Source organism: Saccopteryx leptura, chromosome 6, assembly GCF_036850995.1.
Source record: "Saccopteryx leptura isolate mSacLep1 chromosome 6, mSacLep1_pri_phased_curated, whole genome shotgun sequence".
In the NCBI taxonomy this organism is placed as follows: domain Eukaryota; kingdom Metazoa; phylum Chordata; class Mammalia; order Chiroptera; family Emballonuridae; genus Saccopteryx; species Saccopteryx leptura.
The window spans coordinates 109,505,835-109,520,861 of NC_089508.1; the positions used below are offsets into that span (position 1 = coordinate 109,505,835).

The 15,027-nt window shown below is 42.4% G+C and overlaps 1 protein-coding gene across 1 annotated transcript in view; it reads left to right on the plus strand.

Moving 5' to 3' along the window:
• Positions 1-7,812, plus strand: part of LOC136377150 (tetratricopeptide repeat protein 6-like) — a 58,510-nt gene extending 50,698 nt beyond the window's left edge. Inside the window, exon 12 of the mRNA XM_066343664.1 lies at positions 7,674-7,812. Coding sequence (XP_066199761.1) covers positions 7,674-7,812 — 139 coding nt within the window. The remainder of the gene's footprint in view (positions 1-7,673) is intronic.
• The last annotated feature ends 7,215 nt before the right edge of the window (positions 7,813-15,027 follow it).

Sequence of the window (15,027 nt, forward strand, 5' to 3'; positions counted from 1 at the left end):
AAAATGTATCCATTGTTTAAAACAAAGGTTGCACTATCTTCATTACTATATTCAGTATGTTTCGTCTTCTCTATAACACTTTAATGCATTTTAGCAACATATTATGTTATATATTATAAAACATTTAGATCATTTTATGCATATTTAGCACAACTCAATAACTGAACTTCTTTGCAGTGTACAGAATTTATTTATTTTTTTTGTATTTTTTCTGAAGCTGGAAGCGGGGAGAGACAGTCAGACAGACTCCCGCATGCGCCCGACCGGGATCCACCGGGCACGCCCACCAGGGGCGACGCTCTGCCCCTCTGGGGCGTTGCTCTGTTGTGACCAGAGCCACTCTAGTGCCTGGGGCAGAGGCCAAGGAGCCATCCCTAGCGCCCGGGCCATCTTTGCTCCAATGGAGCCTCGGCTGCGGGAGGGGAAGAAAGAGACAGAGAGGAAGGAGAGGGGAAGGGGTGGAGAAGCAGATGGGTGCTTCTCCTGTGTGCCCTGGCCGGGAATCGAACCTGGGACCTCTGCACGCCAGGCTGACGCTCTACCACTGAGCCAGCCGGCCAGGGTCAATGTGTATAGAATTTAAATGGGAATGTTTCTTAAAGAATATTAACATGTCAAATATTTTCTTTAAAGTAAAACAATTCCTTTTGAAATAATATTGCATGATTGCATAAAAAGTGCCATGGACCTTTTTATAAATACAACTCATAGTATACTCAACAGTATCCAGATTTTAAAACATAAATATAGAGCTGATGATTATAAAGAAATTTCCTTTCTCCTCCTTTAAACAATGTCTCTTCAGGCCTGTATTCTTCCTGCTACTCGTATTCTTTTAACAGATAAATATGTTCCTGCTTTTCCTGTTGCCTCTCTTCCAGGACAGCACCTATAAAGAATTTGAGCATCCAGTTCCTTGAGATTGTTTTCTCTGTTTTAATGTAAATTCATAAACATATATATAAAAATCTGCATGCAGTTGTAATTAGTGCTTCATAGAAGTTGACAAGGGAAAGTAAATTAAAACAGTTAATAATTCACTATAAAGCCCTGGCCGGTTGGCTCAGCAGTCTAGTGTTGGCCCTGTGTGTGGAAGTCCCGGGTTCGAATATTGATCAGAGCACACAGGAGAAATGACCATTTGCTTTGCCACCCTTTCCCTTTGCCGTTTTCTCTATTTCTTTTCCCCTCCTAAGCAAACCCAGAATCTTCAAAGGTCAAAACAATGACAGTATGAATCCTAAATTTTGTTCTTATTTAACATTTCTTGTTGAATAGAGAATTCTTTAGCATACACACAATTTTCACAATGCCTAAAGCTCTCTCTCTCTTGTCTCTGTCACACACTCACACATACACCCCTCTTAGGATCACAAGATAAGATGAATAAACTTAGAAAACAAAATTAGGAAAAAAAATGTAATGAATCAGATTAGTCTGCTCTAAAAACAAGTAGGTAGCTAAAAATTTTGTCAAGGTGATAAAGGTGAAATGTCAAATCATGGTGTATCAACATCTCAAGCTAATCATTGTAATTTTTATATTTGGATGATGCTATGACATAATCAGGCTGTAACTCAATCAAGTATAGTGAATAAAATACCATAACAAAATGTTAACTTACCACCCTATCTTAAGAAAGATTGCACTTAATCAAGGGGTATGGTGTGTGTTGAACCTAGAGTGGGGGTGGGGAGGAGGCATGGTCAGAATACAGACGTTGTACGCAAGTTCCTGGCTCTGTCTGCTGAGCTGACGCTCTAAAGAGTAAGCAGGAACCTTTTGATACTTTGATCTCTCGTTGGTTGGTAAATTCCCATAAAGTAAATGGAGCATACCATTGTCATAACTTGAAGCCACTAAATCCTTAGGCAGTTCAACCACTGATTCCATTCTAGCCAAGAAATCTAATAAAAATTTAGTTAGTCTATGTGGATACATAGAACAATATTTATAGTATAATTCTGTTTTATCTTAAAATTACACATATGCAATATATATCTATTATATTTTCCTTAAAAGTCTTAAATACTTTTTATGCACCAACCTTGAACAGTGAGTGCCTGAGAATATATTGCTGGTGTATGTTTTTTTGGTAGAAGATGTGTGGGAGGTTTAAGAGAACCTCAGTTTGATTTATTTTATTTTATTTTTTTTTTACTTTTGATATTTCTGTGCTCTTTGGTTTATTTATTTCCTAATTATTGAATGTGTCTTGGTTTCCTAAGAGGAAACAATGAAAATATCTATCCTGGCTCCTATGTTAAATAGTTTATTTGAGGCAACAGTTAGAATTATGAAGGATGCACATTGCCTTTCTCTCTGAGCATAGGCTGGTGGGTAGTGCCCCTGTAGAGGTCCGCTGGTTCAGGCAGGTCTTAACCACAAAGCATCTCAGATACAAACACCCAGACCATCTCTTCTGAAAATTTAACCTTAAAAAAAATCTTTAAAGAAATATGTAGGGTAATAATCATTGTTAAATTTCCAAGAAAAGTATAAAATTTGCTGTTTAAATCTGGGAGTCAGTTGAGGTTTTGTATCTTCCCAGCTCTACATTTTAACGTATTTGCAAAAAGAGGAGATACAGTTTGCATGTGCTCATATGGTGATTTTGTATCACTTTAAAGCTCTAGTCCTCTGCAAGTATAAAGATCTCCAAAACTTCTGATGAAAAGAAAAAGAAATCATGAAACTTTGGGCTGGACCTATGGCGGTACAGTGGATAGAGTGTCAACCTGTTCAAAACCATGCGCTTGCCTGGTCAAGGCACATACAGGAAGCAACTACAATGAGTTAATGCTTCCCACTTCTTCCCTCGCTCCTAAAAATCAACAAATAAAATATATTTAAAAAATTAAAATAAAAAAGAAATCATGAAGCTTTGTATTAACATATCTGTGACTTCATGACACAAATTTTAATAGAACAAAGAATCTTAAGAGACCAGTGATTTATGCTGATGATATGTGTGATTTCATAACCATCACTGAAAAGAAATAAATCACTAAGTGGAAAAAGCACTTCAAATATAAAAATGCTCCTTAATTTTATTTCAATTGGTTAGTAGGTTAGATAATTCCATTTATTATAATTATATATATTTTACTATTTGACACTTTATAGTTTTACAGTATTTAGTGTCGTTCTGAAGCCTAAATAATAAATTCCTAATGACATTGCGTGAAGCATTTTAAAAAAATTTTTATAACCTTCCCATAGGAAAGCTATATAAGTCTATAAATCAACTTAGTTTGACTTACTTTCAGATAAATACAAATAACTGAGAATTTAACTTAGTATTTTATGGCATTATGATTGTTACATTGTAGAAAGTTTATTTTAAAAGCAAATAAATCACAGGATTCTGAATTTATTAAACTGGGAGACCACCATTTATTATAAGCTATGAAAAAATCTAAAATTTCTCTTTTAAATCTGAAGACCAAGATAAGAATTTTAGTGTCCAGGTTAAGGTGTTTCGTTACACAAAAACTAGAGTTGAGTTGTTCTTTCCTTAAAAATGATAGAGCAACAATTTCATTCAAGTCTTGGTGCCCCATTCTGAAAATCTATAAATTCAATAGTACAACTCTGTGCTTTTGAAATATGGGAGACATCTCACCACTGCTCTCCTGGGAGTGTATTATGCTGAGTAATGTGTGTGAGTCCTGCAGTAGCTCTGTGGAGCATCCTCCTGTCCGCGGAGTGCTGGCTCCACTGGCATTGCGTCTCATGCTTTCAATTCCTGTGCTCCCTGTTTACACACAAAGGTCCTATATTGGATCTTTGATGTTGAGTATAAAGTTAGGGTGAGAATATCTAAGAATTGAAAACCCTTGGCAATGCTGGAAATAGTTGACTTCACTAGACTATTGTTGTAGTAATATAATGTTATAGTAATTAAATATATAGAAATATAAAAAACAAAAATATGGAAGATATATAAAAGTAATTAAGATATAATATTAAAATTAATTAAGGAAATTAAGTTATGCCATCTGGATAGGAATTAATATAGTGTGTGCAGATGTGATAAGCAGACTCTGACTTTCGAGCAGGGCCTAGTTAGTGTGTGTGTGAAGTTATACGTAGATAAGAAGTGGCTTGGTGTCATAACTTTGCAAGTTAAGATAAATAAGAACATCTTAAAGAGTGGTTTGATGTAACATTTCAGTAGATTAACATAAAAGGGGTTCCCTGCGAGGAACTCCCAAAAAGGTGGTTTGAGGTGATAATCATATAGATTGACACCTGCTAGAAGGTAGGTTGAGGTGATCATTCTGTAGATTGACACCCGTTAGAAGACCTTGGCCAGAAAAGGTACTAAAGCTGAGGGGCCCCATGCTGCAGTAGTTGCCCAGACTCCACACCGCTCTGAGCTCTGACCAAAGACAGCCGAGAGGAGCACACCGACGGGGCACCCTTAAGCTGTACCCAGGCATGCCAAAAGGAGTTGTGAGTAATAAATTGCCTGTGTAATTCTTGCAACTAACTCTGTGTGCCGGTCTCATGTTTTTCCTTCAGTGGCAGTTAGTGTCGGCACTGATCAGTAGAATCCTCACAGCTGCCTCAAGAGTAGCCTCGGCCCTGACCGATTGGCTCAGTGGTAGAGCGTTGGCCTGGTGTGCGGGAGTCCCGGGTTCGATTCCCGGCCAGGGCACACAGGAGAAGCGCCCATCTGCTTCTCCACCCCTCCCCCTCTCCTTCCTCTCTGTCTCTCTCTTCCCCTCCCGTGGCCAAGGCTCCATTGGAGCAAAGTTGGCCCAGGCACTGAGGATGGCTCCATGGCCTCTGCCTCAGGCACTAGAGTGGCTCTGGTTGCGGCAGAGCGACGCCCCAGATGGGCAGAACATCACCCCCTGGTGGGCATGCTGGGTGGATCCCAGTCGGGCACATGTGGGAGTCTGTCTGACTGCCTCCCCGTTTCCAACTTCAGAAAAATACAAAAAAAAAAAAAAAAAAAAAGAGTAGTCTCGAAGAGGCTGCCAGCCCTGCTGATAAGCAGGAGTGTCCCACTGGGGAAGTCGAATCAGGGACGCCTGATCGACGTAGAGCTTGGGTTCTACTGAGACAACTGTGCATTGTAACTTGGTTGTGAAAATGTGGTTTTTGCATAGAACTTTCTCCTCTAGGGTTTCTTAAAGGGATCTTCTTATCTCTACGGGAATAAGTGGGCAGCCAAGAAGTATCAGGTTTACTGAAGGAGTATTACAGGAAGACAGGAGGGAGATATTTAAGTAATTTAATTAGAAAGCAATTTAAAATACGCTTACATAGAGAGTGCTATGCATTGGAACAGAAATGTAAAAGTTCACAGGGAGCTGAAAGGTAAGTGACAAGATTTTGGAGACATTTCCTCCCTTTTGGGTGGCTATTTTGAGAGGTGCCACGGACCCTTGAGTGGTAGGACTCTCCTCTGTCTGTTGCTGGGGATGATGAGACAGTGGCAGGCTACACCCACAGTGACACAGCAACTGTTCCTAAGGCTCCCTCCACACCACGTGCTCATGAGCCTGTTTTACAGATGGGGAAATTTGGGTCCAGAGAGACTAGGTGGCCCATCAAGGTCCTACATTAGAGCCAGAAGCCTCAATACAAACCCAGGCAACCTGAGAAATTAGAAAAATGCTGTGTCAGGGTTACTTTGGAATGGAAATACCAATTAAGTGGGTAAAAAACTCTGAAGCTCCTCTCTTTAAGGTTTTCATTTGTTGGTTTATTGGTTTTTAGGATTCTGATCTTATGAATGCTTGACTAGGTAAAAAGTCTATTCTCAAAGAATTTTTAGTGACACTTGTGTTTTTATATAATATTTTAAGTGCCATCTTCATGTCTACTTAGATCCATTCTATGCTATATAAAAGACCTGGAATTATAAAACCATTTAGGGGCCAAATGTCAAGGCCTTTTTTTAAGTGCTCTGTTGTCTCTTTAATTGTTATAACCACCCCAGGAAATTATGATCAACACACCTATTTTACAGATGAGAAAACTGAAGCAAAGGAAGAGATTAGGTAATTTGCCTGAGGTCACACATTACTTATGGGTCCTTTGCCCCCCCGCCCCCCCACTTGACCCTGCAGAAGGGAGTGCAGACACCGAGACCTGAACTGGTTTTTAAAAGTTTTCCTGGCAGCAGCCTGCACATGTTGGGAGGTCTGTGCCCCAGAAACTCTGTCTCCTGGTTCCCCAGGAATTACCTACCTCTTTGAGGACTTCAGGAACTCCATGTTTTATCCTCTGTTTGGAATAAACTGTGTCCAAAGTGGGCAATTAAATTTGTTTTTGAGAGAGGAGGATTTGAGGATAAAATTCAACCTTCAAAGTTAGTCATTAACGTCACTGTACTATGGGTTTGTAGCTTCTACTGAGTCAGAACTTCATTTTCCAGCCACTAAGTCTCTCTGAGATTTACCCCTAAAAGTTTGTAGGAAAAAGAAAGGAACCTCTGAGATGAAATGACTTATGTTGATGTGGCTCACGAAACAGGACAAGGCTTCTGCCATTAGCTCTCCTGTGACCCGCAAGGAATAAACTGGTGCTTTTCAAAACGGCAGTGGCTTATCCAGTTCCTGGGCCTCAGGCAGGGAAGAACTCAGCTATTTCTCTACACTTGTGATGTCAAGAGGAGTCACACTCCAAGAGACCTCTGCTATGAAAGAGGAATTGTTTACGGCACTTGAAAAATCCTCGTGGAACTGTCCATCAAACTTTATGAGACATGTGAGACTTAGGTATCAGCTTTCTGGGTCTAATTTTCTTTACAGAGCATTTAGAATCAAACCCTTTCCTTTCTGGCTGGTTTTATATAGATAAACAGAGCTGTTTTACTTTTTCTTCTTTCCTATCTGTTTTTGTTGACTCCTTCCACACCCTTTCCCCCCTCTTCTTTCATCCCTATTCTGAGACAATTACCTCCTTGTTTCTCAAAATGGGGTCTGTGGTCTACCTGTGTCAGAATGGGCTGGGATGCTTATGAAAAGTGCCTATTTCAGTCCTTACCTCCACCTAACTGAATCAGATTCCCTAGGGTGTGGGAAGGGAGCTCAGGAGTCATCATTTCAACAAGCTCCTGAGGAGTTTCCTATCCATCCTGAAGCAGAAAAGATCTAGCCCAGTGTTTCTCCAACTTAATTGTGGAAGGCTTGATTCAACAGAACCCAGAGCCTGGCCCAGGGCTTCTGATTCGGTAGGTGGGGCGGAGAACTTGCAAAACTATGGCGTTCCTGTGTAATGCTAACGCTGCTGATTCGGAAGCTCCAGTTGAGAAGCTCTCATCTTTGAAGTCCTGAGAAACCTTTTAATAAAACATGCCCTAAAATGGTGAATGTTAAGCATTTTGGTTGTAGAAATATAAATGTTAACAAACACCCACATTTCTATTTATACAACTGTGCGGACCATTTCTCATCCTGTGTCTCTCCATATTCAACCCGGCTCCTCAGCCTTTAGAGGGGACTCCCCTCCTCTTCATGCAGCCTTGAGGCACACAACTGTGCGTCTCTCCTCAGTCCCCAACCTCCACCACTTTCCATTTGTTTTAGAATGTGATTCTCTTCCACAATGGGGCTCAGTTATTTGTGTTTGGGGAAGATACTGTATTTCCCCATATGTAAGACACACCCTTTTCACAAAATTTGGGGTCTAAAAGCTGGATGTGTCTTATACAGTGGTTGTGGCATTTCAAATGCCATGGATGGAACCGAGGACGAGGCAATATATGCAGACAGTGACTTGTCATCAGACACAGATGAGGACAAGCTAATGGATGGGAGTTTTGACAGTGATGAGGAGTTGTATGAATTTTAAGATGAATAAAACTTGAGTTCAATAACTTTATGTAATATTTATCTTTTCAAATTTTGGGCCCCCAAATTAAGGTGTGTCTTATACATGGGAGTATCTTATATGTGGGCAAATACAGTACTGTTGTTCATCTTTCCTACCATACTGCAAACGCCTTAAATACAAAGTTTATGTCTTTTTAAATTCTGTCTTGCCTGACGGTGACACTAGTTTGATGTTCAACAGATGAGTGAATGTTTTGGTGGGAAAAGGATGAGTTTAATTCCTTTAATTTAGGGCTAGATTGTTAATGCTTTGGAGCAATAATGGTCACCAATTCAGCTGAGACAGTGGGTAGTGGAAGGTCGGTGGATAATGGGGGATGGTCACGTGGGGAACTCAGACCTGCAAACTTTGGCTAGGACCACCCACAACCAAGTGCACCAAAAGAAACTTCCCTGGAGCCCTTTGGAAAACAGCGACCATCTGACAGCCAGTGAAATTTCACTATGTCATATTAGCCCAACTTCCCTAGAGGACCCCTTTAAATATCCCTCACACGGGTCACCCCTTGCGACTTCCCTGGCCTCCATCTTTCCTCGGGGCCAGGGAACCTCGCCGGGCAGGATGTGTGCTCTGTACTCAATAAAGCCTTTTACTATTCCACACTTCGTGGCTCTGGCCCCTTCCTTTCTCCTCAGTGAGGAAAAATACCTTACATTTTGGTGCCAAAAACCCAGGAGGAATTTGAAGTTCGCAAGGACCACGCCTCTTCCAGTCCCCTCTGAGAAAGAGCCAGGATCTCCAACCTTCCACCCACTTCAGTGCACAGTGCGTTAAGTCCCCTGCCTCCAGCCACCCTTGAGTTCTTTCCTCCGAGACTCCCTGTCCGAAACTGTAATTACGTCAGGGAAGTCTTTTCCGTTCCGAGTGTGTGTGCTTATGGAGATGTCCCGAGCATTTCCACTTTACTTTTTCCTTCCGTGGCCAGACCTTGCTGATATTTAAATCTGACCACTCCGAGGACTGAGGGCGGCTGTGGGGGCACAGGAATCTCCCTCCTTAAAGAAGAAGAAACTGTTCTTCTTCTCTGCTGTGGCCAAGCCACAGAACCCACTGAATTAGCCTCCTGAAGGGACTTTCGGTGTTAACACCCTCACCAATTTAATTATCGCCAAAAAAGCTGGGAACTGATTGGAGATCTCTTACATACACGGCTTCTAATTATTCATGCACCCATCCTTAATCTCTGTGCCACCATTTCCACACTGCACAGGCCTTTTTCTGGCCAGAGAAACCTCACCTAAAACCTCCACTCCTAATCTTTCCTTTTCTGCGGACTCCCAACCCTCTCTCCCTCCTGTCTGACCCCCGGGACGCCCCTCTCTTGGGACTTCTGCAGACCTCTTTATGCTCGAACCTCTTCCCTCTGAGAGCCCCCTCCCCTCCCTTCGCAAAAACCTGTTTCTTTCTTTTTTTTTTTTTTTTGTAGTTTTCTGAAGCTGGAAACGGGGAGAGACAGTCAGACAGACTCCCGCATGCGCCCGACCGGGATCCACCCGGCACGCCCACCAGGGGCGATGCTCTGCCCACCAGGGGTGATGCTCTGCCCCTCTGGGGCATCGCTCTGCCGCGACCAGAACCACTCTAGTGCCTGGGGCAGAGGCCAAGGAGCCATCCCCAGCGCCCGGGCCATCTTTGCTCCAATGGAGCCTTGGCTGCGAGAGGGGAAGAGAGACAGAGAGGAAGGAGGGGGGGGGGGATGGAGAAGCAAATGGGCGCTTCTCCTATGTTCCCTGGCCGGGAATCGAACCCGGGTCCCCTGCACGCCAGGCCGACGCTCTACTGCTGAGCCAACCGGCCAGGGCCAAAAACCTGTTTCTTATTCACCACTACCATCTCTCTTTCTCCTCCCCTGCTGGTCAGGGGCCCTTCCCTTCTCCACTGTGTTCTTAAACCCCTCCTCCGTCAGGCCATTCTCAGCCTGGCATTGGCTCTTACACCGGTTTTCAGGACATCCAACCCCAATTTTCTTGCAGGAAGTTCTGGCCCTGTCCTGCTTTTGGCTCCAGTGTTTCCTGAGGTCTGGGTGCCGAGCTCTGCACGAGCCCCCCTCCTCTTATCTCAACATCCCCAAACTCCTATCCAGGACCTGTGAACATGGCATTTAAAGTTTTTAACGGTCCCAACTAGTAGAAACAGGCCAAGGCTGTTTGCCAGGCCTGAATGCAGCAGAAGGTAATGCTCCAAACCCCGGCTCTTGTGGCAGCCCTGAGGCCAGTAGAACAACAGAGGCAAGACACAGGAAGTGCCCAACTCAAATCCAAGCCACAATGAGAAACCCCACCAGCAGCTTGCTTTAAGTGTGGCAAGCAGGACCACTGGTCCCGGCAGGGCCCCTGCCGGCAGCTGCCCACTGAGCCCTGCCTTGACTGCAAACAGCCCAGTCACTGGCAGAGTGATTGCCCCTTTGGGCAACAGGTTTTTCCTCAGCGCCTCTACGTGGAGGACAAGCCGCCCGAATGGGAAGGCCAATCCAGCCAGGTGGGTGCATTGCTTGAACTCCTAGGACACGGCCTGGACTCGGAGAACCCAGGATATGCTGCAACAAGTAGGTAAGTCCATCTCATTTCTTGTGGACACGGGGGCTACCTTCTCTGTTTTGCCATCACACTCTGGACCTCTAATTCCCTCATGGGTCTCGGTTATGGAATGGATGGGACTCCTTCCTTTCCCCTTTTTATGCCACTCCTGACATGCAGTTTTGCCTTAAGCTTGCCTCCATACAGGACCACTGGCAGTCAGAACCACTGGACTCCATCCATCTCCAGCTCACCAAAAGGCTGGACCCTACAAATCCCCCTATTACTCCTCTTTTTTAAAAAATCCTTACAGGACCGCATCCGCGAAGTTTCTCAACTTACAGCCACACAGATGTTCCTCCTGACACCCCTCAAAACCACCACCTTCCAATCTCCCCCTCCCCACGATGCCCCTAATCAGCAGGAAGTAGCCAGACGAATAAATGACGCCCCTTTTCTATTTAACACAAAAGGTCAGAATGTAAGGTCGGTGGATAATGGGGGATGGTCACGTGGGGAACTCAGACCTGCAAACTTTGGCTAGGACCGCCCACAACCAAGCGCGCCAAAAGAAACTTCCCTGGAGCCCTTTGGAAAACAGCGACCATCTGCCAGCCAGTGAAATTTCACTATGTCATATTAGCCCAACTTCTCTAGAGGACCCCTTTAAATATCTCTCACACGGGTCACCCCTTGCGACTTCCCTGGCCTCCATCTTTCCTCGGGGCCAGGGAACCTCGCCGGGCAGGATGTGTGCTCTGTACTCAATAAAGCCTTTTACTATTCCACACTTCATGGCTCTGGCCCCTTCCTTCCTTCTCAGTGAAGAAAAATACCTTACAGGTAGTGTTTGGGATGAGCCTCTTTATAGTAAAACTTATCAAACTCCAAGAAACAGCCCAGGAGGGAGCTGAAGCTTTTTACTGACTTCCTAGTTCTCTTCTCTGGCTCCACAAAGTGTGATTCCTGGACCAGCAGTGCTGCTGGCCTCGCTTGGGAACATGTTGGATATAGAATCTCAGCTTCACCCATAATCACAATTAGAGTCAGAATCTGCAGGTGCTTTATCTGCAGTCAAGTTTGAGAAGCACGATATTACTCAGAAGTTACCTATTTCACTGAAAAAAAAGTGCTTAGAAATAGTTTCGAGTCAGTGCAAGAATCTTTGTTGTTGGTGATTATAAGGTTAACATTTTTTTTTTTTTTACAAGATATCCTTGGGGTAACTGGGAGTTCTGCTGGGGGTCTGTTACCACCAACACAGTTTCTTATTAAATGGGCACCATGTTGTGCTAGACACTATTAAAGAAGCATAATGAATCTGAGCTTTACCACGAAGCCTGATGTCAGTGATTTGGGTAAGCAATATTAAGACACAATTAAACATATTAAGAATGCAGACGCAACATCACTACAACATGAGTGGATTTGTTTTTAAAAAGTTCTTTTTAATATTAATCCCCTATAATCCATATTTCTTTGATTTGAGAATTTCAAAACAAGATTTTCTTAACTAATTTGCTACAGAAATTTGGTATTCAGCAGTAACCTGAATGGGTTATATAAAGATGGATGTTTCTGAGTACTTTTCCACTCTATCTCAATTTGTAATGGAGAAGAGTAAATATGTTTTGATATGGAAAATGAGTTATATTATGTGATACCCAATAAAAATGTCTTCTCTTTGAATTTCATATACAGGATAACTCATGTGTAAATAGGTCAGGCAGCAGAGGTCTCATTAACAGTTTTTAAATTGTCAAAAATAAGAAGTGTTTATGTGCTGCGTATTAAGATGTTTATTCATAATTTAGAGTTCAACATATGTCATTATTTTCCAAATATAAAAACATTCAATGAGGCTTATTTGAGATTACCATACTTAGAATATTGATCTTTTAGCTCCCCAGGAACAGATTATGCAGTATTTAATGTGTGAGGCTTAGTGGGAGATGAACTTTTTTAGTTAATAAGATCTCTTTCCTTTTATTGACAATTGTGAGTCTCAAAAGATGCTCATTAGAAAGGTCAGAATGGCTGCTTTGAAAGTGTGTTCAGTAAAGGATGAGTATATCAGCAAGGCTATAGGAGTCTGGGAGCTTTATATGTCTTGTTCATTACTGTATTGTTTTTCATTTCTCTGGGATGTTTTGTTTGACAAAATTTAACCAAAGAAGAACAGTGTCATTAGAAAGCTATTTAGAATATGAATGGTTGTAAACATTCTGCTCACTTAGACCGAAAAGTATTAGAACAGGGGAATATAGCAATTCATTATATCTTTTTGCATTTTACATAATACTACAGCATTTAGATGAATTATTTCTTCGCTGTTGAAGACTTTATTTTTAAATGGTCTACTTATTAATTATACCACTGCTATTAAACTTCTAGCACATAGTAATTCATATATTATTCCTGATAATTTTGTTTCATTGATGTCTTTGAGGCCATTGTACAGTGTGTCCATAAAGTCATGGTGCATGCACTTTTGACAGTTCACAGGAAAGCAACAAAAGACGATAGAAATGTGAAATCTGCATCAAAGAAAAGGAAAACTCTCCCAGTTCCATACCTATTCAGTGCAGTTCGATGTGGGCTCACACATAGATTTTTTTTAGGGCTCCTTAGGTAGCTATCCTGTATAGCCTCTACAGACTTGTCACTGACTGATGGCCTACCAGAATGGGGTTTCTCCACCAAACTGCCAATTTCCTTCAACTGCTTATCCCACCGAGTAATGTTATTCCTATGTGGTGGTGCTTCGTTATAAATGCACCGATATTCACATTGCACTTTGGTCACAGATTCGAATTTAGCGAGCCAAAGAACACACTGAACTTTCCTCTGTACCGTCCACATCTCGACTGGCATGGCCATGGGCTGCTCCGCTGTATATACGGTGTTACGTCATCATCTGTGCAAGCACACATGCTGCCACCTCATCCTACAGAAACTGGGAGGGTTTTTCTGTTATTTGGTGAGATTTCACATTTCTATCATCTTTTGTTGCTTTTCTGTGGCCGGTCAAAAGTGCACCATGACTTTACGGACACACTGTATTAAAAACAATCTATGCTACCATTTCAAAATACAATAAGATTATCATGTTCATTATGAGTAGAAACAAAATAATACACACCCCTTTTTAATAAAAGTATTAAGATGTCTTCAGATTTGATATGCACCTTTCTAAGTAATGTGAACATTAGTGTTGTAAGCAGTCAGTTCTCTTATAAGCTTTACTTCCCCAAGGATAATTTCACATACTTTCTTTTCTTCCTCTCCTTAGCATAAAAACCACGGAGTCCTGAATTAATAAAGGATTGCGCAGCACGTAGTAGGCATCTGATGTGTATTTGTTGAAATCAATGAACTTAATATTGGGGGATTTGAGCTTTAAAGAGGAAACAGAATTTAAAATGTGAACGTGGATTTAAGTAATTCACAGTGAAAAGTCAGTTTTCACGGCCAGGATATGGAAGGTCGTCATGTATGGTTTAGTTGGAAATAATCGACTGACATACATTTCAGTCTCACATTACTGTGCTTTACTGTTCAGAATAATAGACTTTATATAAATGCATATAAGTTCCTTTATCTTACTCTGTATTTTTTAAATTAAAGTGAATTTAAAATAAAATAATGTTTCCAAAGATGGAATAGTTTAGAAAACTACGGCACTTCTTCTTTTCTAAAGTACATATCTAGACGGGTTTAGAATTGCATGTCTGGAAAAGCTATTCATAATCTGCTTTTCCTCCCCTTTCTTTTATTTTTGCATGTATTTATTTTGGCCAGCTGGTGAGACAGATCTTTTTCAGGGCTCAGCCTTCCAGTCTGAGCGTGGTTCTCTCTCAAACCAATCTTTAGATCAAATTCCTGTTTTAGTCGCTCCGGTGTCTGAACAGCGTTGATGTCACGGGGGCGTGGTGACCCGGTTATCTGTCCCAAATGCCTGGTGGCTTGCCAAGTAAAGGACTTAGTTAGGTGGCCACACACACTGCCCACCTCACGAGGGGAAGGAGACTGCAGTGCAAACTTTAGGCAGCTGGTCTCACCTTTGTATCTCGGCAGCTGTTCTATAGGAAGGTAGACACAGAGGCCTTCTGAAAAACAAATGGTCCTTTATTCCCTTCCTAGCTTAGTTGTCACCGTGTAAGTGCACCAGTGGGCTTACACAAGGGTTAGTTAGTTGTAGGGTCAGGGGCTGGTAGGTAATCTTTATCCTGGAACTAGTCCAAGGCTTTGGTTCTGGAGGAAAATGTTCAATTTTATTCCATTGTCTGTGGAATTTGTTCTAACGGAGCTCAAGATTTTTAACTAAGTTTGGGCTTTCTGCATTACAGTCGGCCTTAGAGATGGCCTTTTTTTTCTTTTCCTCAGCGATGTTGAAATTCCAGACCTAAACATCCCCTGAGAAAGCCAGTGGGGTTCACTGACTGGGAGCCAGCATCGCCTTAGAGCTGGAAAAGCTGAATGAAGGGCTTTCCACTTCTTTGTCACCTGCAACATCGGCACACGAACCACAGGAGGTGTGAGGGGTTCTGTGCCCCTCCCTCTCCTTCCTTCCCCTGTGGCCATCTACAGAGTAAATGACCACTCTTTAGCCTTCCTTCCTTGCGCTAGGTGAAGCACCGTGCTGCGGTAGAAGGTG